At 42.0% G+C, this 27464-nt stretch overlaps 1 protein-coding gene across 1 annotated transcript in view; it reads right to left on the bottom strand.

Annotated features, from left to right (window-relative positions):
* Nucleotides 1-13623: 13623 nt before the first annotated feature.
* LOC117509704 (nuclear receptor corepressor 2-like) overlaps nucleotides 13624-27464 on the bottom strand; it is a 217439-nt gene continuing 203598 nt past the window's right edge. The window contains exons 31-35 of the mRNA XM_034169424.1: nucleotides 20777-20919; nucleotides 20638-20691; nucleotides 19960-20148; nucleotides 19158-19337; nucleotides 13624-14241 (exon numbers count right to left, since the gene is read on the bottom strand). Of these exons, the coding sequence (XP_034025315.1) occupies nucleotides 14063-14241; nucleotides 19158-19337; nucleotides 19960-20148; nucleotides 20638-20691; nucleotides 20777-20919 (745 nt within the window). The 3' untranslated portion in view covers nucleotides 13624-14062. The remainder of the gene's footprint in view (nucleotides 14242-19157; nucleotides 19338-19959; nucleotides 20149-20637; nucleotides 20692-20776; nucleotides 20920-27464) is intronic.

Raw genomic sequence — 27464 nt, 5'->3', positions numbered from 1 at the left:
GATTGTAGTTGAGGTCAGGGGTTGTAATTCAGGTTAAGGGTTGTAGTTATGGTTAGGGGTTGCAGTTCATGTTAAGGGTTGTAGTTCAGGTTAGCGGTTTTAGTTCAGGTTAGCGGTTGTAGTTCAGGTTAAGGCTTGTACTTATGGTTAGGGGTTGTAGTTCAGGTTAGGGGTTGTAGTTCAGGTCAAGGATTGTAGTTGAGGTCAGGGGTTGTAGTTCAGGTTAAGGGGACGTAGTTCAGGTTAGGGGTTGTAATTCAGGTTAAGGGGACGTAGTTCAGGTTAGGGGTTGTAGTTCAGGTTAGGAGTTGTAGTTCAGGTTAGGGGTTGTAGTTCAGGTTAGGGGTTGCAGTTCAGGTTAGGGGTTGCAGTTATGGTTAGGGGTTGCAGTTCAGGTTAAGGATTGTAGTTCAGGTTAAGAGTTATTGTTCAGGTTAGGGGTTGTAGTTCAGGTTAAGGGTTGTAGTTCAGGTTAGGGGTTGTAGTTCAGGTTAGGGGTTGTAGTTCAGGTCAAGGATTGTAGTTGAGGTTAGGGGTTGTAGTTCAGGTTAAGGGTTGTAGTTCAGGTTAAGGGTTGTACTTATGGTTAGGGGTTGTAGTTCAGGTTAGCGGTTGTACTTATGGTTAGGGGTTGTAGTTCAGGTCAAGGGTTGTAGTTCATGCCAAGGATTGTAGTTGAGGTCAGGGGTTGTAATTCAGGTTAAGGGTTGTAGTTATGGTTAGGGGTTGTAGTTCATGTTAAGGGTTGTAGTTCAGCTTAGGGGTTGTAGTTCAGGTTAAGGGTTGTAGTTCCGGTTAGGGGTTGTAGTTCCGGTTAGGGGTTGTACTTATGGTTAGCGGTTGTAGTTCAGGTTAGCGGTTGTAGTTCAGGTCAAGTATTGTAGTTGAGGTCAGGGGTTGTAATTCAGTTTAAGGGTTGCAGTTATGGTTAGGGGTTGTAGTTCCGGTTAGGGATTGTAGTTCAGGTTAGGGGTTGTAGTTATGGCTGTGTGAGGACTGTAGCTTTTGCTGCTGAACCAATCAATGGGCAGCAGTGGGTTTGTGGTTAGTCCATTATTTTGGTACCTCAGGCTTCACTGTGAGACGGAGAATACACCGCCGTGTCTTGTGTCCCATTTTGAAAAGTTCTACATTCTGATGCCTCCTGCAGTACGCTGACCAGGGTTCCAGCCACAGTGGGCAGTGCGAGGTGATACCGTCTGGTACAAGAAATTTCTGCCCGGCTCTTGGGTTCAAATTGGCTGTGCCGCCCAGTACAGATTTTCTGAAAAATGAACTGAAATGTTGCTGAAAATGTACCAATTTGATCATATTTAAAGCTTATAGAGTCAGAGTTTAGCTTTATGTTACAATTTTAAACAAATAATTAATGAAAAAAATTCATATATTTATATAGTTATTATCAGCTGCAAACATCAGAGAGAGTGAGCAAGAAAAAGAGAGAGAGAGGGTGAGGGAGAGAGAGAGGGGGAGAGGGAGAGAGAGGGGGAGAGGGAGAGAGAGGGAGCGAGAGAGAGAGAGAGAAAGGGGGAGAGGGAGAGAGCGATGGAGAGGGAGCGACAGAGAGGGAGAGGGACAGAGAGAGAGAGAGGGAGCGAGAGAGAGAGAGAGAAAGGGGGAGAGGGAGAGAGCGATGGAGAGGGAGCGACAGAGAGGGAGAGGGACAGAGAGCGACAGAGAGGGAGAGTGAGAGAGAGAGAGGGGGAGAGAGCGACAGAGGGAGAGAGAGCGACGGAGAGGGAGAGGGAGCGAAAGAGAGGGAGAGGGAGCGAAAGAGAGGGGGAGAGAGAGAGCGACAGAGAGGGAGAGAGAGCGACAGAGAGGGAGCGACAGAGAGGGAGAGAGAGCGACGGAGAGAGAGAGAGAGAGGGAGCGAGAGAGAGAGAGAGAGAGAGAGAGAGAGAGAGAGAGAGGAAGCGAGAGAGAGAGGGAGAGGGAGAGGGAGGGAGAGAGAGAGGGAGAGAGAGAGGGAGAGGAAGAGAGAGGGAGAGAGAGAGAGAGGGAGAGAGAGGGAGAGGGAGAGAGAGAGAGAGGGAGCGAGAGAGAGAGGGAGAGAGAGAGAGAGTGAGGAGTGGGCTTCACTCATTTTCACATGAAAAGTTAATAGTTTTCATTGGAAGTGTTTCCAGCTGTGGGAGTTTGGAGTGAGGGGGTTCCTTCTCAGGACCATCCAATCTCTGTCCTCACAAAGCGAGAGCAGTGTTCAGAGTCGTTTCTGGTGGAGGTTGGCCTCCACCAGGGCTGCACCGTGTCACCAATCCTGTTTGTGATATTCATAGACAGGATATCGAGGTGTAGTCGGGGGGAGGAGGGTTTCTGGTTTGGTGGACTCAGGGTCTCATCGCTGCTTTTTGCAGATGATGTGGTCCTGTTGGCTTCATCAGCCTGTGACCTCCAACACTCACTGGATCAGTTCGCAGCCGAGTGTGAAGCGGCTGGGATGAGGACCAGCACCTCTAAATCTGAGGTCTTGGTTCTCAGCAGGAAACCGACGGATTGTCTACTACAGGTCGGGAATGAGGTCTTACCCCAAATGAAGGAGTTCAAGTACCTTGGGTTCTTGTTCACGTGTGAGGGGACAATAGAGCGTGATATCTGCCAGAGAATCGGCGCAGCAGGGGCGGTGCTGCATTCACTCTAACGTACTGTTGTGACGAAAAGGGAGCTGAGCCAAAAGGTGAAGCTCCACACTGGCCTGGGAACACCTCAGCATCCACCAGTCAAAGTTGTTTAATTTGGACCAGGAAAGGGAAATTTGGGGTCCCCTGCAGCAGGGTTAGCGGTTGAAGATGAGTGAGTGATGAGCGTGATTCTTCATTGACCTCTACCTGGCCACCTGCTGAAAATCACAGCCATCGTCTGTTTCTTCAGGAGAGTAAGGGTGATTCTTTAACTACGGGCACTATTGGCCTTGTAAATGTAATTTCCACCACACCATTGCCTTACAATATAAAGTGCCTTGGGGCAACAGTTTGTTGTGATTTGGCGCTATATACATGTGCTCTGATGTCACTGTTTATCTCCATAGAAACTACCCAAACAATCTTTCATACAAACTGTTTAAAGGGACATTACAGTGTTGTGGTGGAAATTACGGCAATAGTGTGGGACAACTACATTTTGTTTAAAAAAATCACAACAGTTGTATGACATTGAATACCCCAATTATGTTTTGATTATTTTACTGATATTTTATTCAGGGATATTTTAAAACATTAGAAAAAACGTTTCTTTACCATTCATTTTTATCATTGAAGATCAAAAGTCTGGGTGTGGGACAAGCACAAAACGGCAATATTTGCATATAATGATGCTGAAAAAAGGTGAAAAAGTCATCATAGACTACTAGAACAAATTTCTTAACACACTTTCATTGTAAAGATAACTATAAAAGTGTGTAATTTCCCTTTTTCTGTTTTTCATACAATATGATCAAAGCACATAATAAGTGCCCGTAGTCTAAGAATCACCCATAAATGTCTGAGGAGTATTTGTGCTGAATGTGGTGCTTGTAAATGGACTGCATTTATAAAGCGCTTTTCCATCTGCATCAGACGCTCAAAGCGCTTTACAATAATGCCTCACATTCACCCTGATGTCAGGGTGCTGCCATACAAGGCGCCCACTACACACCGGGAGCAACTTGGAGATTAAAGATCTTGCCCAAGGGCCCTTAGTGATTTTCCAGTCAGGCTAGGATTTGAACCGAGGATCTTCTGGTCTCAAGCCTAACGCTTTGTCACTATCTGAAGGATTCCTCTGTAAATATTCTGTTGTCTGCTGCACAATGGTTCCGTGGTCCTTCTAATGGCCCAGTCACATGGCATACGATGATTCATGAATGAAGGGGAAAAAGTAAAAACGTCATAATTTGTTGAGAAAAGGTGGCCGAACGAGCTTTATCACCGAACAGCCTGCGAAGCAAGAGCGCAAAAGGGATGAAAGAGGAACTAAACAAAACTGAAGCTTATGTTGATCTTGACACTTTAAACAAAATGCGCCTGGAACCACTGCTGGCGCAGTGTGTCTGCATCTCTTGAGTTCCAGGACTCGGCGCTGGGATGGAGCTCATAGCACCCGAGTCCTGGAGGAACTGCAAACAGAAGCTGTGGAGATCTGTGTGCACGTCCGTGGACCACCCGCTCTGGTTCCTCATCCAGAACAAAAGAGGGATCATCTCCATCATCAGAATCCTCACTGACACGCTGCGCGCTCCATCTGGATCCAATTAAAAACAACAAAAAAAACTGGTGTGTCGTGGTGGCTGCTATTTCATTGTATTACATTATTAGCCATATATATTGATTTATAACAAAAAAGTGTCAAAAGGGGGAATAAATATAAGTGTAAAGAATATATAAGAGCAGTAAATTGATCAGTCCATGTGAACACGCATTGACTCCCCATGTGTGGTTATTTCCACCAGCTGCAGCTGATCCACAACGTGAATTCTTCCTTCCAGAACAGCTCTTATAATCATCCGAATTATCTACCTGTTGCCACATGTACATAAGGGCTGGACTGTCATTCCTACACTCATTATGACTCTTGTCATCCACAGTTGTCATTTCTTTCTGGTGGTTGGCTCTCACTGCGGTATTGTATCACTTCCTGTTCCGGAGCACAGCGGTGTTTTTCTGTATCTGTTAGCTGTTTAATCTGCGCAGTTAGATTGATCTAGTTATCTAGATTACGATTTGTTTCACAGTGTAATCTTTACGTGCCTTAACTAAAGCACTCCCTCTGCTGAATCACCTCTAAATTATTTACACATTATTCACTTTGCGCGTTTTTAGGAATCCGCTAGCTTAGCGTAGCTACTAGCTCTTAGCCGATTTAGCATGGCGGCTTCTCCTGTCTCTCCCGCACTTTTCTGCTCTGGGTGTGAAATGTTTAGTTATTCCTCGGCCTCCTTTAGCAGTAACGGTACTTGTAATAAGTGTAACTTATTCGTAGCTTTGGAGGCCAGGCTGGGCGAATTGGAGACTCGGCTCCACACCGTGGAAAATTCTACAGCTAGCCAGGCCCCTGTAGTCGGTGCGGACCAAGGTAGCTTAGCCGCCGTTAGTTACCCCCTGGCAGATCCCGAGCAGCCAGGAAAGCAGGCTGACTGGGTGACTGTGAGGAGGAAGCGTAGCCCTAAACAGAAGCCCCGTGTACACCGCCAACCCGTTCACATCTCTAACCGTTTTTCCCCACTCGACGACACACCCGCCGAGAATCAAACTCTGGTTATTGGCGACGCTGTTTTGCGAAATGTGAAGTTAGCGACACCAGCAACCATAGTCAATTGTCTTCCGGGGGCCAGAGCAGGCGACATTGAAGGAAATTTGAAACTGCTGGCTAAGGCTAAGCGTAAATTTGGTAAGATTGTAATTCACGTCGGCAGTAATGACACCCGGTTACGCCAATCGGAGGTCACTAAAATTAACATTAAATCGGTGTGTAACTTTGCAAAAACAATGTCGGACTCTGTAGTTTTCTCTGGGCCCCTCCGCAATCAGACCGGGAGTGACATGTTTAGCCGCATGTTCTCCTTGAATTGCTGGCTGTCTGAGTGGTGTCCAAAAAATGAGGTGGGCTTCATAGATAATTGGCAAAGCTTCTGGGGAAAACCTGGTCTTGTTAGGAGAGACGGCATCCATCCCACTTTGGATGGAGCAGCTCTCATTTCTAGAAATCTGGCCAATTTTCTTAAATCCTCCAAACCGTGACTATCCAGGGTTGGGACCAGGAAGCAGAGTTGTAGTCTTACACACCTCTCTGCAGCTTCTCTCCCCCTGCCATCCCCTCATTACCCCATCCCCGTAGAGACGGTGCCTGCTCCCAGACCACCAATAACCAGCAAAAATCTATTTAAGCATAAAAATTCAAAAAGAAAACATAATATAGCACCTTCAACTGCACCACAGACTAAAACAGTTAAATGTGGTCTATTAAACATTAGGTCTCTCTCTTCTAAGTCCCTGTTGGTAAATGATATAATAATTGATCAACATATTGATTTATTCTGCCTACAGAAACCTGGTTACAGCAGGATGAATATGTTAGTTTAAATGAGTCAACACCCCCGAGTCACACTAACTGTCAGAATGCTCGTAGCACGGGCCGGGGCGGAGGATTAGCAGCAATCTTCCATTCCAGCTTATTAATTAATCAAAAACCCAGACAGAGCTTTAATTCATTTGAAAGCTTGACTCTTAGTCTTGTCCATCCAAATTGGAAGTCCCAAAAAACAGTTTTATTTGTTATTATCTATCGTCCACCTGGTCGTTACTGTGAGTTTCTCTGTGAATTTTCAGACCTTTTGTCTGACTTAGTGCTTAGCTCAGATAAGATAATTATAGTGGGCGATTTTAACATCCACACAGATGCTGAGAATGACAGCCTCAACACTGCATTTAATCTATTATTAGACTCTATTGGCTTTGCTCAAAAAGTAAATGAGTCCACCCACCACTTTAATCATATCTTAGATCTTGTTCTGACTTATGGTATGGAAATAGAAGACTTAACAGTATTCCCTGAAAACTCCCTTCTGTCTGATCATTTCTTAATAACATTTACATTTACTCTGATGGACTACCCAGCAGTGGGGAATAAGTTTCATTACACTAGAAGTCTTTCAGAAAACGCTGTAACTAGGTTTAAGGATATGATTCCTTCTTTATGTTCTCTAATGCCATATACCAACACAGTGCAGAGTAGCTACCTAAACTCTGTAAGTGAGATAGAGTATCTCGTCAATAGTTTTACATCCTCATTGAAGACAACTTTGGATGCTGTAGCTCCTCTAAAAAAGAGAGCTTTAAATCAGAAGTGCCTGACTCCGTGGTATAACTCACAAACTCGTAGCTTAAAGCAGATAACCCGTAAGTTGGAGAGGAAATGGCGTCTCACTAATTTAGAAGATCTTCACTTAGCCTGGAAAAAGAGTCTGTTGCTCTATAAAAAAGCCCTCCGTAAAGCTAGGACATCTTTCTACTCATCACTAATTGAAGAAAATAAGAACAACCCCAGGTTTCTTTTCAGCACTGTAGCCAGGCTGACAAAGAGTCAGAGCTCTATTGAACTGAGTATTCCATTAACTTTAACTAGTAATGACTTCATGACTTTCTTTGCTAACAAAATTTTAACTATTAGAGAAAAAATTACTCATAACCATCCCAAAGACGTATCGTTATCTTTGGCTGCTTTCAGTGATGCCGGTATTTGGTTAGACTCTTTCTCTCCGATTGTTCTGTCTGAGTTATTTTCATTAGTTACTTCATCCAAACCATCAACATGTTTATTAGACCCCATTCCTACCAGGCTGCTCAAGGAAGCCCTACCATTATTTAATGCTTCGATCTTAAATATGATCAATCTATCTTTGTTAGTTGGCTATGTACCACAGGCTTTTAAGGTGGCAGTAATTAAACCATTACTTAAAAAGCCATCACTTGACCCAGCTATCTTAGCTAATTATAGGCCAATCTCCAACCTTCCTTTTCTCTCAAAAATTCTTGAAAGGGTAGTTGTAAAACAGCTAACTGATCATCTGCAGAGGAATGGTCTATTTGAAGAGTTTCAGTCAGGTTTTAGAATTCATCATAGTACAGAAACAGCATTAGTGAAGATTACAAATGATCTTCTTATGGCCTCGGACAGTGGACTCATCTCTGTGCTTGTTCTGTTAGACCTCAGTGCTGCTTTTGATACTGTTGACCATAAAATTTTATTACAGAGATTAGAGCATGCCATAGGTATTAAAGGCACTGCGCTGCGGTGGTTTGAATCATATTTGTCTAATAGATTACAATTTGTTCATGTAAATGGGGAATCTTCTTCACAGACTAAAGTTAATTATGGAGTTCCACAAGGTTCTGTGCTAGGACCAATTTTATTCACTTTATACATGCTTCCCTTAGGCAGTATTATTAGACGGTATTGCTTAAATTTTCATTGTTACGCAGATAATACCCAGCTTTATCTATCCATGAAGCCAGAGGACACACACCAATTAGCTAAACTGCAGGATTGTCTTACAGACATAAAGACATGGATGACCTCTAATTTCTTACTCCTTACTGTGGATGGCATTACCCTGACCTCTAGTAATACTGTGAGAAATCTTGGAGTCATTTTTGATCAGGATATGTCATTCAAAGCGCATATTAAACAAATATGTAGGACTGCTTTTTTGCATTTACGCAATATCTCTAAAATCAGAAAGGTCTTGTCTCAGAGTGATGCTGAAAAACTAATTCATTCATTTATTTCCTCTAGGCTGGACTATTGTAATTCATTATTATCAGGTTGTCCTAAAAGTTCCCTAAAAAGCCTTCAGTTAATTCAAAATGCTGCAGCTAGAGTACTGACGGGGACTAGAAGGAGAGAGCATATCTCACCCATATTGGCCTCTCTTCATTGGCTTCCTGTTAATTCTAGAATAGAATTTAATTCTTCTTCTTACTTATAAGGTTTTGAATAATCAGGTCCCATCTTATCTTAGGGACCTCATAGTACCATATCACCCCAATAGAGCGCTTCGCTCTCAGACTGCAGGCTTACTTGTAGTTCCTAGGGTTTGTAAGAGTAGAATGGAAGGCAGAGCCTTCAGCTTTCAGGCTCCTCTCCTGTGGAACCAGCTCCCAATTCAGATCAGGGAGACAGACACCCTCTCTACTTTTAAGATTAGGCTTAAAACTTTCCTTTTTGCTAAAGCTTATAGTTAGGGCTGGATCAGGTGACCCTGAACCATCCCTTAGTTATGCTGCTATAGACGTAGACTGCTGGGGGGTTCCCATGATGCACTGTTTCTTTCTCTTTTTGCTCTGTATGCACCACTCTGCATTTAATCATTAGTGATTGATCTCTGCTCCCCTCCACAGCATGTCTTTTTCCTGGTTCTCTCCCTCAGCCCCAACCAGTCCCAGCAGAAGACTGCCCCTCCCTGAGCCTGGTTCTGCTGGAGGTTTCTTCCTGTTAAAAGGGAGTTTTTCCTTCCCACTGTAGCCAAGTGCTTGCTCACAGGGGGTCGTTTTGACCGTTGGGGTTTTACATAATTATTGTATGGCCTTGCCTTACAATATAAAGCGCCTTGGGGCAACTGTTTGTTGTGATTTGGCGCTATATAAAAAAATTGATTGATTGATTGATTTGGTTATATTCAGTGATGGGCACAGATAACCAAAAAATTAACTTCGATAACAGATAATCAGATAACTCAAAAGTTATAAACCAATAAACCACCCAAAAATGTATCAGAAGTTACAGATAACCGATAAATTCCAGTATTGTCTCTGGTACACTTGCAACTACTAACAAGCTGATTTTGAGTTTTAACACCACAATCGCTGGAAGCACTAAAGGTGACAAGAGACCCAAACAATGAGTCAGCACTTCTGTCTTTGAGCATCCTGCCCCCTGCTGGAAGCCCCTGTTTACTACATGGCTTCCAGCACAGACGCAAACTGAGAAGAGCTATGAAGCTCAACTCTCTGCTCAATCACAATGCCGTGAGGCGGGGAGAAGGTCTTGGAAAATAAAGCAATGCTGAGTTATGGTTTGGTGTATAAATAAAATGAATACTGATAGAATAACTGTCAAGTCTGTCATTTGTACAAAGTTAAAATATATCTTTTAATGTTGCATAATGCACTAATTCTGAAGTAACAAACAGACAGATCACAAAGGATTCTGGGTAAAATGTGCCTCCGCTAACACTGATTGGTTTGACTCATACATTATGTAAACCATCACGTTAATGTGAGGTGTGTCGTGTGTTGGTGTTTACAGATGTGCTTTTGTAAAACTTTACATTTTTTTATTTGTAAAAAAAGGCATTTTCAAAAAAAAAAAAAAAAGAAAAAAAGAAAAGAAAAGCCAAGTTGTAATTAGATAACCGTCTGATATAACCTGTGTCAAAAATAAATAATAGAACACTGTCATGATCTACTGGTGTCAGATGTTCAGTGCTTAAGATGGCTTTACACTGTGCGAGTTTTGGCCCTTTTTCATCTGAGTTTTCATTCGCGCGAGAATTTTTTGGATCGCACTGAGTTTCAGGTTAATCATGCGTCCTGCATCGTTTAGTATACATGGAGTAACGAGCTGCGTTTAACATCTCACGACCACCTCCTGATCACCGATCGCATGGTCGAATGAAAATCAAAAACTGTTTGATATTATTCTGGTCGGCCGTTGTGAGGGTATCCTGCTGATGAAGAGCTACAAGCATCCAGCCTCTCGCACTGTGCCTGTGCAAACACCGCAGAGCTGTCTTGTAATTTTTGTTTTGTTTTTAAACTTTGATATCTCCCATCGAGAGTTTTTGTAATTTAAGTTGGAAAAATAAGCTTCTGTTTACGTTTTGCTTCTGGAAACACGAGTCCGACGTGTGGTTTTTGAACGTATGTGTGTGAGAACATAAATCGTGCACTCTGAACTTTTACACCGTGCGGTTCTGTTGTACAGTTTGAGCTGGAACCAAGTACAGTGATTAAAAATATCATAGTGTCTGCCCAGCTTCAGGACTAATACTGCCATGAACACTACTGGCCAGTAGATAGCAGTAGAGACCATGAAAACCTGCCAAAACAAAATTCCAGATAATCCGTGTCTCCTACATTTAAGATGCGTGGAATTTAATAAACGCAGACACAATAACATCTATAAACCCAGAGAATATATTCATTAGAGTTTTAGGCACTAGAGTTCAATGCTGTTGTCCGTGGAGCCTGAACAGAGTGTCCGAAATGCATTTGTCCTGTTGTGAACACACTGAGATTTCCCTATGCTACCCATAATGCACTGGGCACAGCATGTGCTCACTAAAACCTTAAAAATTTGCGCATTACTTTAAAACTAAAACATATATCTGATGTTTTCACTTTATAAAACTTCAGATGTGACAGTAATTTTAAATAACTTGTCCGAAATTAGTTTGGTTAAAATTTGAACCATAAGTTAAAAATGTATGCCTCTGGATGACTTGGGTGATATTGCCAGCGTATAAGTATTGGGTTAAAAGAAATGAGGTTTTTTTGTGACCAGTTCTCCTTTGCCTGCAAAGGATAGAGCGGTTTCTCCTAGAAGCAGCTCTCCTCTGTTTGCAGAGGGTAGAACTATACATCTGCCATGAAACTTAACAGGTAGGTACTCAACTGATTTTAAAAATGTTTGTAGCTGTTTAGCACGTTAACGGTCTAAAAATTATCAGACGAAAATTTATTGGAAGATAATTAGTCAGATAATGGTTTTTAAAGTTATCTAAAAAGATAATCCGATAATGAAAACATTATCTTCGATAATTATCGGAACTGTGCCCACCACTGGTTATATTTAATAAAAAATAATTAGTGCACACAGGAGCTGCTGCTGCCACTGCATTCAAGTACTGTTGGAAATTACACAACTTTTTTGTTGTTTCAAATTCAGCAGTTGTTTGTGGCAAAATAATTATTTCTATCCACACAAAAGATTAATTCTGGCCTATATAAGGTGCCTGAGCCCAGTGAAGCTACCCAGATTAAAAAAAAAAAAAAAAAAAATTCCAAGCAAACAGGCTGTTTGCCCTGTAATTTCTGATGGGACATGAACGCAGCAGCAGTAGGAGCAGCAGGAGCAGCAGCAGCACTCACAAACCGGCTTCTGTACTGTATGAAAATATTCAGCTGGAAGAACAAAGTAAAACTAAACAATAACGTTACAAAAACTAAGCAAACAATACGAAAAACCATCAAGAATGACACCAAAACTAAATATGGACTAAGTTTTTGCTGCCCTTCGTTCAAATTTTTCAAGTTTAAAAATCCTGACGAAGCGCCAGCTTCAGGAAGGAAGCTGAGCGAAGGTTTAGCGATGCCAACGAAAATCAACAAAAGTCCAGATTTCTTTCGTTTGGGCTTTGTTGCCCTTCGTTATGTGCCATGTGCCCGGGCCATAAGAAGAACAAAGACAGGGTGCAGGTCATCATCTGCTACTTGTTGGATGCTCCTCCAAGAACATGTTGGTTCTGTTAACTTTGATATGGCTGGAATCTTATCCAGTGTTATAAATGGGATGGCTCCTGATCATCTCAAAAATGATCAGGAGCCATCAGAAATGATCCATAATCAGCATAACTATAATACCAGGTCAAGAGGTTGTTCTGGTGTTGTGCCAAGTTCATGCTTTTGGAAAACCATCTTTTCTGTCTGCAGGAGTTTGGGCTTGGAATAATCTACCAGAGATGCGTTTGTCTCTCATCTGTTGTCCTGACGTGTTTGTATTAAGTTCTTTAGTTGTTAATCGGTTGTATTTTATTGTTGTATTTAATAGTTACAGATACATAATACTGTTAATTTGAATGGTTTATGATATTTATACTTTGTTGCTTGCAGTTATTAAGACAACCACATTGAAAATGTGTTTTATACTTTGTTATCCTTTGTGTTATTTATATGTTGTATAAATCTACCCCCCCCCCCCCCCACACACACACACACACTATGGTTTGATGAGGCAGAGCATCAGCGCCCTCTAGTAACCAGCCACATGATTTTACTGCAGGAGTTGGAACAGCAGCTCTGCAGGTTCATAATTCACAATCTTGCTGGTCAAAGGTGAGGCGTTGGAGCCCCCTGGTGGTAGTTGCTGGTGGTCACAGCGCTCTCTGGTGGTTCTGCTGAATGTATCACCGTGTGATGCAATGACATCTTCTGGCAGCAGATGACAAACAATGACATCAGGACCCGCTGTGGCAATAAGCTTTTTATTTAAACATTAAGGCAGTGTCTTCTGGGTGTCCTCTGCACACTGCTGTCCACAGGGGGCGCCGGTGGCCGCGTACAGATTAACAGTGTGAAGGGTTTTTGTTGTTGTGATACCGACCGTGAAGCACGCCACATAAATATTTACATCTCTTCAGTTTATATACAATCCTCACTATGATACAGTGGATTATAAAAAAGTTTATGCACAATATGACTGACAAAGTACGGTTTACATCAGGCCCCGCCCCCTGACAGCTGAGTGACACGTCTGCAGCTCAGAATGACGGCATTAACATCCCCCCCCCCCCCCCCAAAACAAAAAAAACAACAAAAAAAAACAAAAGTACAGAGCTGAGTGTGTGCACATTAAAATGAAGAGGGCTAAAAGGAGGCGTGGCTCCATCTGATTAGATATGGCTTCACCTGTTTCCCGGCACATTCTTAATCAGCGGGTAATCAGATGTTACACTCATTAACCAGTGCCAGTGCTGGTGGAGGGGGAGGAGGTAGTCCTTTAACAGTCACAAACCGCCATACGCCCGCCGCCACACAGCGGGGACGTCTCAGCATTTACAGAAGCGCAGTGGACACGAGAGACAAACCCGCCACAGTGGAGACTTCAGAGTCAGGTTGTTACAGCGGCCGCGTGGGTCAGCGCACACCGAAAGACAAGAACCTGCTGTGTGGGAACGCTGGCACGGAGGCAGCAGGGAAAATTGTGTGCCCGCCGCGGCGCTGAAATAAATGGCACTTTACAGGAGCAGGAATTGTTTCTGCACAAAACCCAGACAGGGAGCCGAGGGGCGCTCCTCCTTTAGGCAACCAAAGGTCAGAGGTCAGATGGGGTGTGGGCTGGAGGACGATGGTATGTTTTTCAAACACTGGCCAGGCGGGCATTCCCTCGCTGGGACCGTCACGTGGGGTCCGTGTCGTGACAACAAGCACTTAATATTCAAAAACTCATCCAGGCGGCGCTCTCGTCACAACGCTGACAAAGTGTTGCTATGACAACACAAGTGCTCCAGGAACAAGCCCACCCCAAAACATGACATCAGCATGTTTACCCTGTAAACCAAAGACACCCCGCCCACAAGCCAGCACGGGCGCCCGAGATCGCCACAAAACAGATCCTTGCCAAAAGTTCATCTGGAAAAGTTCTCAGCACCTCAGCTGGTGGGTCTCTCATTGTGGTGTCACAGCGCCCCCTCCTGGAGATCACTGTGAACACCAGAGCTGAGTCAGATCAGTCAACAGTCAGGCTCAGCGCGTTACGGAGAGGACACGGACACGGCGAGCAGCGGGACAGTGGGTGGATCCTCGCCGTGTCACTCGCTGTCAGACAGCGTCTCATACTGAGAACACAACAGAGGCTTCGGCTCCTCCTCCCAGGACCGACCCTGTCCGGGCCCCGGGCCCCCCGGCTGGCCAGAGGAGGGGGACGGAACCGACACCACCCCGCTAGGAAAACGCATGGTCAGCGGGTTACACGGGAAGGGGGTTGAACCTGCAAACACCAGAAAAAGAAGAAGAGTTATAACTACATAGAAGAACAACGTGTCAAAGCTTCATGCGACTGCTTCAGATCGAAACCCGCCGAAGACCCAGAAACAACCCAGAACTGAACCTGAGCCAATGAGCAAACAAACTTAAAGTGGTCCAGAACACATTTACCGCACACGTCATCGTAACCGGATCTGTGTGTGCGTGCGAGTGAGTGTATATTTGTGTGTGTGTGACTGTGTGTATTTGTGAGTGTGACTGTGTGTATTTGTGTGTGTGACTGTGTGTATTTGTGTGTGTGACTGTGTATATTTGTGTGACTGTGTATTTGTGTGTGTGATTGTGTATAGTTGTGTGTGTGTGTGAGACTGTGTGTATTTGTGTGTGTGTGTGTATATATTTGTGTGTGTGAGTGTATATATTTGTGTGAGTGTATATTTGAGTATGTGTGACTGTGTATATTTGTGTGTGTGTGTGTGACTGTGTATATTTGTGTGTGTGTGTGTGTGACTGTGTATATTTGTGTGTGTGTGACTGTGTATATTTGTGACTGTGTGACTGTGTATATGTGTGACTGTGTATATTTGTGACTGTGTGCATTTGTGTGTGTGAGAGTGTATATTTGTGACTGTGTGTATTTGTGTGTGAGAGTGTATATGTGTGACTGTGTGTATTTGTGTGTGTGACTGTGTGCATTTGTGTGTGTGAGTGTGTATATTTGTGTGTGACTGTGTGTATTTGTGTGTGAGTGTGTGTATTTGTGTGTGTGAGTGTGTATTTGTGTGTGAGTGTATATTTGTGTGTGTGTGTGACTGTGTGTATTTGTGTGTGTGTATATTTGTGTGTGTGTGTGACTGTGTGTATTTGTGTGTGTGTATATTTGTGTGTGTGTGTGACTGTGTGTATTTGTGTGTGTGTATATTTGTGTGTGTGTGTGACTGTGTGTATTTGTGTGTGTGTGTGACTGTATATTTGTGTGTGTGTGTGACTGTGTGTATTTGTGTGTGTGTGTGTGTATTTGTGTGTGTGTGGCTGTGTGTATTTGTGTGTGTGACTGTGTGTATTTGTGTGTGTGTGGCTGTGTGTATTTGTGTGTGTGTGACTGTGTATTTGTGTGTGTGTGGCTGTGTGTATTTGTGTGTGTGACTGTGTGTATTTGTGTGTGTGACTGTGTGTATTTGTGTGTGTGTATTTGTGTGTGTGACTGTGTATTTCTGTGTGTGACTGTGTATTTATGTGTGAGACTGTGTATTTGTGTGTGTGTGGCTGTGTGTATTTGTGTGTGTGTGGCAGTGTGTATTTGTGTGTGTGTGGCTGTGTGTATTTGTGTGTGTGACTGTGTGTATTTGTGTGTGTGACTGTGTGTATTTGTGTGTGAGACTGTGTGTATTTATGTGTGTGACTGTGTGTATTTGTGTGTGAGACTGTGTGTATTTATGTGTGTGACTGTGTGTATTTGTGTGTGTGTGGCTGTGTGTATTTGTGTGTGTGTGACTGTGTGTATTTGTGTGTGTGTGGCTGTGTGTATTTGTGTGTGTGTGGCTGTGTGTATTTGTGTGTGTGACTGTGTGTATTTGTGTGTGAGACTGTGTGTATTTGTGTGTGTGACTGTGTGTATTTGTGTGTGTGACTGTGTGTATTTGTGTGTGTGAGACTGTGTGTATTTATGTGTGTGACTGTGTGTATTTGTGTGTGTGTGGCTGTGTGTATTTGTGTGTGTGTGGCTGTGTGTATTTGTGTGTGTGTGGCTGTGTGTATTTGTGTGTGTGACTGTGTGTATTTGTGTGTGTGACTGTGTATTTGTGTGTGAGACTGTGTATTTATGTGTGTGACTGTGTGTATTTGTGTGTGTGTGTGTGTGTGTGTATTTGTGTGTGTGTGGCTGTGTGTATTTGTGTGTGTGACTGTGTGTATTTGTGTGTGTGTGGCTGTGTGTGTGTGACTGTGACTGTGTGTGTGTGTGTGTGACTGTGTGTATTTGTGTGTGTGACTGTGTGTATTTGTGTGTGTGTATTTGTGTGTGTGACTGTGTATTTCTGTGTGTGACTGTGTATTTATGTGTGAGACTGTGTGTATTTGTGTGTGTGTGGCTGTGTGTATTTGTGTGTGTGACTGTGTGTATTTGTGTGTGTGACTGTGTGTATTTGTGTGTGAGACTGTGTGTATTTATGTGTGTGACTGTGTGTATTTGTGTGTGTGAGACTCTGTGTATTTGGGCAAAGACGACGAAGAAGAGGAGGAGAATGTTTCCACAAACAGCGAGAAGAAGAAAACTAGAAGGGTGGAAATGAGACTGCACCGTATTGAAGGGAGGATGGATGGGGTCATGTATTGTGAGATTTTGGCAAACAACCTCCTTCCCTCAGTAAGAGCATTGAAGATGGGTCATGGCTGGGTCTTCCAACATGACAGTGACCCCAAACACACATCCAGGGAAACTAAGGAGGGGCTCCGTAAGAAGCATTTCAAGGTCCTGGAGTAGCCTGGCCACTCTCCAGACCTGAACTCAATAGAAAATCTTTGGAGGGAGCTGAAACTCCAAACCTGAAAGATCTGGACAAGATCTGTATGGAGGAGTGGACCAAAATCCCTGCTGCAGTGTGTGAAAACTTGGTGAAAAACTACAGGAAACATTTGACCTCTGTAATGGGGTCAAATACTTATTTTAATGAAAAAAATGCAAATTAATTATTTAAAATCATACAATGTGATTTACTGGATTTTTTTTATTTTTTTTTTAGATTCTGTCTCTCACAGTTGAAGTGAACCTACGATAAAAATTACAGACCTCTACATTCTTTGTAGGTGGGAAAACCTGCAAAACTGACAGGGGGTCAAATACTTATTTTCTCCACTGTATTTACAAAACAAATAAGACACTACACGAATTATTTTTATTGTCATATGTTTTTCACCTGCAACTGCTGCAACAGAGCAGAACAAAGAAGTGAAAGCCCTGTTTTCTGCACATTTCTGCAGAAACCCACACCAAAAACTACCATAATACAACCCCTGGCAAAAATTATGGAATCACCTGCCTCGGAGGATGTTCACTCAGTTGTTTAATTTTGTAGAAAAAAAGCAGATCACAGACATGACACAAAACTAAAGTCATTTCAAATGGCAACTTTCTGGCTTTAAGAAACACTATAAGAAATCAAGAAAAAAAGATTGTGGCAGTCAGTAACGGTTACTTTTTTAGACCAAGCAGAGGAAAAAAATATGGAATCACTCAATTCTGAGGAAAAAATTATGGAATCACCCTGTAAATTTTCATCCCCCAAATTAACACCTGCATCATATCAGATCTGCTCGTTAGTCTGCATCTACAAAGGAGTGAACACACCTTGGAGAGCTGTTGCACCAAGTGGACTGACATGAATCATGGCTCCAACACGAGAGATGTCAATTGAAACAAAGGAGAGGATTATGAAACTCTTAAAAGAGAGTAAATCATCATGAAATGTTGCAAAAGATGTTGGTTGTTCATAGTCAGCTGTGTCTAAACTCTGGACCAAATACAAACAACATGGGAAGGTTGTTAAAGGCAAACATACTGGTAGACCAAGGAAGACATCAAAGCGTCAAGACAGAAAACTTAAAGCAATATGTCTCAAAAATCGAAAAATGTACAACAAAACAAATGAGGAACGAATGGGAGGAAACTGGAGTCAACGTCTGTGACCGAACTGTAAGAAACCGCCTAAAGGAAATGGGATTTACATACAGAAAAGCTAAACGAAACGCATCATTAACACCTAAACAGAAAAAAAAACAAGGTTACAATGGGCTAAGGAAAAGCAATTATGGACTGTGGATGACTGGATGAAAGTCATATTCAGTGATGAATCTTGAATCTGCATTGGGCAAGGTGATGATGCTGGAACTTTTGTTTGGTGCCGTTCCAATGAGATTTATAAAGATGACTGCCTGAAGAGAACATGTAAATTTCCACAGTCATTGATGATATGGGGCTGCATGTCAGGTAAAGGCACTGGGGAGATGGCTGTCATTACATCATCAATAAATGCACAAGTTTATGTTGATATTTTGGACAATTGAAAGGATGTTTGGGGATGATGAAATCATTTTTCAAGATGATAATGCATCTTGCCATAGAGCAAAAACTGCAAAAACATTCCTTGCAAAAAGACACATAGGGTCAATGTCAATGAGCAGATCTGATTTGATGCAGGTGTTAATTTGGGGGATGAAAATTTACAGGGTGATTCCATAATTTTTTCCTCAGAATTGAGTGATTCCATATTTTTTTCCTCTGCTTGGTCTAAAAAAGTAACCGTTACTGACTGCCACAATCTTTTTTTCTTGATTTCTTATAGTGTTTCTTAAAGCCAGAAAGTTGCCATTTGAAATGACTTTAGTTTTGTGTCATGTCTGTGATCTGCTTTTTTTCTACAAAATTAAACAACTGAATGAACAACCTCCGAGGCCGGTGATTCCATAATTTTTGCCAGGGGTTGTATTCAGGAAAAAGTATGGTGAAACTATTAATCATGATTCAAGTTATACTAACCCTATCAACACAATTTAAAAACAGGTATATAGTGTGAAGTCCGCAACTTTAAGACACATTCAAATGGAGACTCAGGCTGTGGTGCAATGGATGGTACATCCACTGAATTCAGTCATGTGACTGACAAATCTCTGCATCAGACAAATCCAGAGGGTTAACAATGAACTTGTGATTTAAGTGAGCAAAAAAATGAATGAATAAAAAATACAGTGACTTATGCTCTGGAAAATGTGGTAATCAGCAGTTTATGACTGAAGTCTGTGAATGTAGTAAACATGTCTAACAGCAAGAGACGCATGAGTCGGCGGCGTGTTTAAACCTTTGACAGTAAAGGTGGTGCCGTGGGCCCCTGTAGTGACCGCTGGAGCAAAAACCAGTCTACAAACCTGTAGATGAAGGCCGGTCCTCCCAGACACGGTTGGTGAGGGGGGTTCGCCTGTTACAGTCGCCCTCTGAGTGGACCGAGGACACAGAGGATGGCCTCTCCCCGCCTGACAGGCCGGGGCCTGGTGACTTAGTTTTTCGGCCATTGGAGCGCCCGCCGCTCTTTGAAGACTTCCCCCCGCCTGCACACAAAACAAACAGAAGTATTTGAAGGATTTCTATGTAACCCTGGACTGTCACATGGCTTTGTATCCCAGGTCAAAAGTCAGATCTTGGAGTGTGCACCAGAGCTGTGCGTGGCCTCATGACATACATTCGATGATCTTTACCCCAAACGTTCTAAAAGAGTTATGGAGCCAAACAAACTGTGTGAAAGTAATTAAGTTCACTTTAGCTTCAGGAAGCAGATACCAGACTGAAAGCTGAGGTGTGGGCGTGGCTATAGTGTAACCAATGAGTGGACCTCCAGCAGCAGAAGTTCAGGTTTGCTCTTCAGGTTAAAGATCAACCACTTAAGGTTGTACGATGAGGCGTTAGATGATACAAATTTATCACGAGTGTCCTCGCTGGGGTTGTTTTTTTATACGTAGTACAAACAAAAAAAAAAGAAAAGGCCATTTTTAAATGTTGTAAAGAGCAGTAAAGTTTTATTAAAAACTTGGTTATTAAAAAACTGATCAGTCGCATTCTGTGGGTGGAGAAGACAACAGCAGGTCGGCACGGTTACAACACCAGACATCTCTGACGGCCCCTCCCTGAAGGATGGAGGATGCTGGACGAGGACACACAGAGAAAACACAACACCTTGTGAGAAGGAGTCCTCAATCCGCCCCTCAGCAGCTGGCACGCTGGAACCAGCGGTGTTCCCAGACGGGGAGCGGTCCTCAGGCAGGTCGCTGTAGTTGCCCATTAAGGCCTTCCTGATGATAGCCTCCAGGCCGATGGAGTTCCCAGGAGTCTCTGGGGCAGGTTGGCTGCGGGCACTCACAGGCCCTGTGAACGGGTTAAATGGGTCAGTTAGCCACAAGAATGAGGTAGAAGAAACAAACGACACAGTACAGCTTTATACTGTAAGGAAATAGTTTTATTTCCGTAAAAAATGCTTTTGTTTTTTAAATAAGACTTTACAACTGCAGTTTTTAGGGGTTTTTTTTATGCTAATTTCATGATAATTTCAGGTGTGATGTGCATTCCTGCAGCCTTTTTCAAAAGCAGATCACATTCATATTACATGCTGCAGGTGAGTGGTGATATGTGCAGGCAGAGTGCACGTGAGACAGGAAGCTGCTCCTGTCAGACTCGTTTGACTTCAGGTCTGGGACTTGCTGGTCTGAACACAAAGGCTTTCTTTTGATGGATGACATATATGTGGAACACGGCTCATTTCTGGGTCTCGCGAGTGCACGGGGTACTGTTATTTAGAGATTGTGGGTGCTGTCACTTAATGGTGCTTTAATACCCAACGAGGTGGACACAGATTACCTGCAGTTGTAGAAGCTGGCATGTTGAAGATCTCGGTTCCTGGCTGACCAGCATCTGAAAGTGCAAAAGAGGGGACATGTTTTGTTTGGTGCCCATGCCTGCAGAGATGTGCTGGTACTCGTGCAGAGTTCAGGCTCACTGAAATCACTGTCAGTGCCAACGACGGTCATCTTCTTGATCATCTCCTGTTTCTTGAACTTGACGATGGCTGAGGTGTTCTCAGTGAGCTTGCTGAAGAAGGCTGGAGGCTGGGAGGCACTGGGAGGGGAATGGGAGCCCATTCTGTCCAAGGAAAGATGGAGACACATGGGTCAGGGATGAAAGTGGTGAAAAACAAAAAAAGCTGAAACACAGAATTACCCCCCACAATAAACTGCAGTGAGTGTAGCATCCATTTAGTGAGAAAAAACCCAACTTTCCTTATTTAAATTCATTCCAGTAGTATTCTCTAGACTCTATTGGCTTTGCTCAAAAAGTAAATGAGTCCACCCACCACTTTAATCATATCTTAGATCTTGTTCTGACTTATGGTATGGAAATAGAAGACTTAACAGTATTCCCTGAAAACTCCCTTCTGTCTGATCATTTTTTAATAACATTTACATTTACTCTGATGGACTACCCAGCAGTAGGGAATAAGTTTCATTACACTAGAAGTCTTTCAGAAAGCGCTGTAACTAGGTTTAAGGATATGATTCCTTCTTTATGTTCTCTAATGCCATATACCAACACAGTGCAGAGTAGCTACCTAAACTCTGTAAGTGAGATAGAGTATCTCGTCAATAGTTTTACATCCTCATTGAAGACAACTTTGGATGCTGTAGCTCCTCTGAAAAAGAGAGCTTTAAATCAGAAGTGTCTGACTCCATGGTATAACTCTCAAACTCGTAGCTTAAAGCAGATAACCCGTAAGTTGGAGAGGAAATGGCGTCTCACTAATTTAGAAGATCTTCACTTAGCCTGGAAAAAGAGTCTGTTGCTCTATAAAAAAGCCCTCCGTAAAGCTAGGACATCTTTCTACTCATCACTAATTGAAGAAAATAAGAACAACCCCAGGTTTCTTTTCAGCACTGTAGCCAGGCTGACAAAGAGTCAGAGCTCTATTGAGCTGAGTATTCCATTATCTTTAACTAGTAATGAGTTCATGACTTTCTTTGCTAACAAAATTTTAACTATTAGAGAAAAAATTACTCATAACCATCCCAAAGACGTATCGTTATCTTTGGCTGCTTTCAGTGATGCCGGTATTTGGTTAGACTCTTTCTCTCCGATTGTTCTGTCCGAGTTATTTTCATTAGTTACTTCATCCAAACCATCAACATGTTTATTAGACCCCATTCCTACCAGGCTGCTCAAGGAAGCCCTACCATTATTTAATGCTTTGATCTTAAATATGATCAATCTATCTTTGTTAGTTGGCTATGTACCACAGGCTTTTAAGGTGGCAGTAATTAAACCATTACTTAAAAAGCCATCACTTGACCCAGCTATCTTAGCTAATTATAGGCCAATCTCCAACCTTCCTTTTCTCTCAAAAATTCTTGAAAGGGTAGTTGTAAAACAGCTAACTGATCATCTGCAGAGGAATGGTCTATTTGAAGAGTTTCAGTCAGGTTTTAGAATTCATCATAGTACAGAAACAGCATTAGTGAAGGTTACAAATGATCTTCTTATGGCCTCGGACAGTGGACTCATCTCTGTGCTTGTTCTGTTAGACCTCAGTGCTGCTTTTGATACTGTTGACCATAAAATTTTATTACAGAGATTAGAGCATGCCATAGGTATTAAAGGCACTGCGCTGCGGTGGTTTGAATCATATTTGTCTAATAGATTACAATTTGTTCATGTAAATGGGGAATCTTCTTCACAGACTAAAGTTAATTATGGAGTTCCACAAGGTTCTGTGCTAGGACCAATTTTATTCACTTTATATATGCTTCCCTTAGGCAGTATTATTAGACGGTATTGCTTAAATTTTCATTGTTACGCAGATGATACCCAGCTTTATCTATCCATGAAGCCAGAGGACACACACCAATTAGCTAAACTGCAGGATTGTCTTACAGACATAAAGACATGGATGACCTCTAATTTCCTGCTTTTAAACTCAGATAAAACTGAAGTTATTGTTCTTGGCCCCACAAATCTTAGAAACATGGTGTCTAACCAGATCCTTACTCTGGATGGCATTACCCTGACCTCTAGTAATACTGTGAGAAATCTTGGAGTCATTTTTGATCAGGATATGTCATTCAAAGCGCATATTAAACAAATATGTAGGACTGCTTTTTTGCATTTACGCAATATCTCTAAAATCAGAAAGGTCTTGTCTCAGAGTGATGCTGAAAAACTAATTCATGCATTTATTTCCTCTAGGCTGGACTATTGTAATTCATTATTATCAGGTTGTCCTAAAAGTTCCCTGAAAAGCCTTCAGTTAATTCAAAATGCTGCAGCTAGAGTACTGACAGGGACTAGAAGGAGAGAGCATATCTCACCCATATTGGCCTCTCTTCATTGGCTTCCTGTTAATTCTAGAATAGAATTTAAAATTCTTCTTCTTACTTATAAGGTTTTGAATAATCAGGTCCCATCTTATCTTAGGGACCTCGTAGTACCATATCACCCCAATAGAGCGCTTCGCTCTCAGACTGCTGGCTTACTTGTAGTTCCTAGGGTTTGTAAGAGTAGAATGGGAGGCAGAGCCTTCAGCTTTCAGGCTCCTCTCCTGTGGAACCAGCTCCCAATTCAGATCAGGGAGACAGACACCCTCTCTACTTTTAAGATTAGGCTTAAAACTTTCCTTTTTGCTAAAGCTTATAGTTAGGGCTGGATCAGGTGACCCTGAACCATCCCTTAGTTATGCTGCTATAGACGTAGACTGCTGGGGGGTTCCCATGATGCACTGTTTCTTTCTCTTTTTGCTCTGTATGCACCACTCTGCATTTAATCATTAGTGATCGATCTCTGCTCCCCTCCACAGCATGTCTTTTTCCTGGTTCTCTCCCTCAGCCCCAACCAGTCCCAGCAGAAGACTGCCCCTCCCTGAGCCTGGTTCTGCTGGAGGTTTCTTCCTGTTAAAAGGGAGTTTTTCCTTCCCACTGTAGCCAAGTGCTTGCTCACAGGGGGTCGTTTTGACCGTTGGGGTTTTACATCATTATTGTATGGCCTTGCCTTACAATATAAAGCGCCTTGGGGCAACTGTTTGTTGTGATTTGGCGCTATATAAAAAAAAAAATTGATTGATTGATTGATTCTGCTCTTACTAGGATGCAGCAGTTTTCTAGTTTCTGGAGGAAATCACTGAAGAAATTAACACATTGAAAATATGGTTTGACCGAAACAAACTGTCATTAAACTTAAATAAAACAAAACTAATGTTATTTGGGAAGTGCAGAAGGAATGAGCAAGTACGAATACATAAAGATGGGGTGAAGATTGAAAGGGTTGATGAAAATAAATTCCCTGGGGCAATAACAGATGAGAAAATCAGTTGGAAACCACACATCAACTTTATACAACCCAAATTACAAAAAATAACCTTTTACCAAAAACATATAGAAACTGTTCAGAGATGGAGAGGAGGGATATCAATTAAGAGGGGAAAAGAACTTCATAATTAATCAAATCCACACAAACAAGATTCTGCATTTCATTTTGTGGGGTGAGGAGTTAAAAAAGCGTCCAAACATTCAAAAGTTTATAACTAAATATAAAGAATGTATTTTCACAGGTTACAGGGATGAAGTGAGCTGTGAGAGTCCCTACGTGTTCACAGGAAACCGTTATTTTTTATATTTATTTATGTTCACTGTTAGTTGGTTTCATCTTTTTCTTGTAGCATTATTAGTTATTATTATGATTATTACTGTTGTTGCTATTATTGTTATCAATATATAAATAAAAATAAATGAAAAAATATTACAATTTGTAATACATTTGACTCTTTTACGACAACAAACGCTGAGCCACTAATTATTATACAGAAAATACATGCACACAAACGTCCTGAGATGCAAACAGCTTAATGCTAACGTTAACATTGAAAATGCCATAGGCATGCTAAAGCGTTAGCATGTGTCCCATTTTAAGTTATAAAATACATCTATCAACTGTTTCAGAAGACCATAACAGGTCGGTTTAACATAAAAAAAGGTAAATATTACTCACAGACATATGCTCTTTAGGGTTTTAGCGGGGAAAATGAAGAGAAAGCAAAATAAAAAGCAACAGCTCTGCTTCAAGGGCCCCCAAGCTGCCCAAAGCCTGCCTGATCGAAAAGCACTAAATTCTGGAGGTGGGCGCATTGATTCTAATATCGATAATATCGATACCAATGCTGGTATTGATACTGAACGATCCTCGTGTAAAAAGACTGATTCTCAAGCTTTTTTCTCTCCTGCATGCACTGACTGCTGCGCATGCAGATTCATCAAAGTCTGCTCTCTGTCTGTAAGAGCAGTGCTGCGCTGTCACACACAACACGGAGCAGCGCACCCTTGTATTGTGGTTTGTCGTCTACCTCAGGAAATTTTGTTTTAAGTTGTGTTGGGTGATATTTTTTTAAACAAAAATGTTGATTGTGATAAAGTATTTTGTTGTCACGTACAATCAATCAATCAATCAATTTTTTATATAGCGCCAAATCACAACAAACAGTTGCCCCAAGGCGCTTTATATTGTAAGGCAAGGCCATACAATAATTATGTAAAACCCCAACGGTCAAAACGACCCCCTGTGAGCAAGCACTTGGCTACAGTGGGAAGGAAAAACTCCCTCTTAACAGGAAGAAACCTCCAGCAGAACCAGGCTCAGGGAGGGGCAGTCTTCTGCTGAGACTGGTTGGGGCTGAGGGAAAGAACCAGGAAAAAGACATGCCGAGAAGGGGGGCAGAGATCGATCACTAATGATTAAATGCAGAGTGGTGCATACAGAGCAAAAAGAGAAAGAAACAGTGCATCATGGGAACCCCCCAGCAGTCTAAGTCTATAGCAGCATAACTAAGGGATGGTTCAGGGTCACCTGATCCAGCCCTAACTATAAGCTTTAGCAAAAAGGAAAGTTTTAAGCCTAATCTTAAAAGTAGAGAGGGTGTCTGTCTCCCTGATCTGAATTGGGAGCTGGTTCCACAGGAGAGGAGCCTGAAAGCTGAAGGCTCTGCCTCCCATTCTACTCTTACAAACCCTAGGAACTACAAGTAAGCCTGCAGTCTGAGAGAGAAGCGCTCTATTGGGGTGATATGGTACTATGAGGTCCCTAAGATAAGATGGGACCTGATTATTCAAAACCTTATAAGTAAGAAGAAGAATTTTAAATTCTATTCTAGAATTAACAGGAAGCCAATGAAGAGAGGCCAATATGGGTGAGATATGCTCTCTCCTTCTAGTCCCCGTCAGTACTCTAGCTGCAGCATTTTGAATTAACTGAAGGCTTTTTAGGGAACTTTTAGGACAACCTGATAATAATGAATTACAATAGTCCAGCCTAGAGGAAATAAATGCATGAATTAGTTTTTCAGCATCACTCTGAGACAAGACCTTTCTAATTTTAGAGATATTGCGTAAATGCAAAAAAGCAGTCCTACATATTTGTTTAATATGCGCTTTGAATGACATCCTGATCAAAAATGACTCCAAGATTTCTCACAGTATTACTAGAGGCCAGGGTAATGCCATCCACAGTAAGGATTTGGTTAGACACCATGTTTCTAAGATTTGTGGGGCCAAGTACAATAACTTCAGTTTTATCTGAGTTTAAAAGCAGGAAATTAGAGGTCATCCATGTCTTTATGTCTGTAAGACAATCCTGCAGTTTAGCTAATTGGTGTGTGTCCTCTGGCTTCATGGATAGATAAAGCTGGGTATCATCTGCGTAACAATGAAAATTTAAGCAATACCGTCTAATAATACTGCCTAAGGGAAGCATGTTTAAAGTGAATAAAATTGGTCCTAGCACAGAACCTTGTGGAACTCCATAATTAACTTTAGTCTGTGAAGAAGATTCCCCATTTACATGAACAAATTGTAATCTATTAGACAAATATGATTCAAACCAACGCAGCGCAGTGCCTTTAATACCTATGACATGCTCTAATCTCTGTAATAAAATTTTATGGTCAACAGTATCAAAAGCAGCACTGAGGTCTAACAGAACAAGCACAGAGATGAGTCCACTGTCCGAGGCCATAAGAAGATCATTTGTAACCTTCACTAATGCTGTTTCTGTACTATGATGAATTCTAAAACCTGACTGAAACTCTTCAAATAGACCATTCCTCTGCAGATGATCAGTTAGCTGTTTTACAACTACCCTTTCAAGAATTTTTGAGAGAAAAGGAAGGTTGGAGATTGGCCTATAATTAGCTAAGATAGCTGGGTCAAGTGATGGCTTTTTAAGTAATGGTTTAATTACTGCCACCTTAAAAGCCTGTGGTACATAGCCAACTAACAAAGATAGATTGATCATATTTAAGATCGAAGCATTAAATAATGGTAGGGCTTCCTTGAGCAGCCTGGTAGGAATGGGGTCTAATAAACATGTTGATGGTTTGGATGAAGTAACTAATGAAAATAACTCACACAGAACAATCGGAGAGAAAGAGTCTAACCAAATACCGGCATCACTGAAAGCAGCCAAAGATAACGATACGTCTTTGGGATGGTTATGAGTAATTTTTTCTCTAATAGTTAAAATTTTGTTAGCAAAGAAAGTCATGAAGTCATTACTAGTTAAAGTTAATGGAATACTCAGCTCAATAGAGCTCTGACTCTGTCAGCCTGGCTACAGTGCTGAAAAGAAACCTGGGGTTGTTCTTATTTTCTTCAATT

This window comes from Thalassophryne amazonica, chromosome 5 (genome assembly GCF_902500255.1).
Source record: "Thalassophryne amazonica chromosome 5, fThaAma1.1, whole genome shotgun sequence".
Taxonomy (NCBI): Eukaryota; Metazoa; Chordata; class Actinopteri; order Batrachoidiformes; family Batrachoididae; genus Thalassophryne; species Thalassophryne amazonica.
Note: the sequence above shows the minus strand (reverse complement) of the source record. Positions and strands in the feature narration are given on the sequence as shown.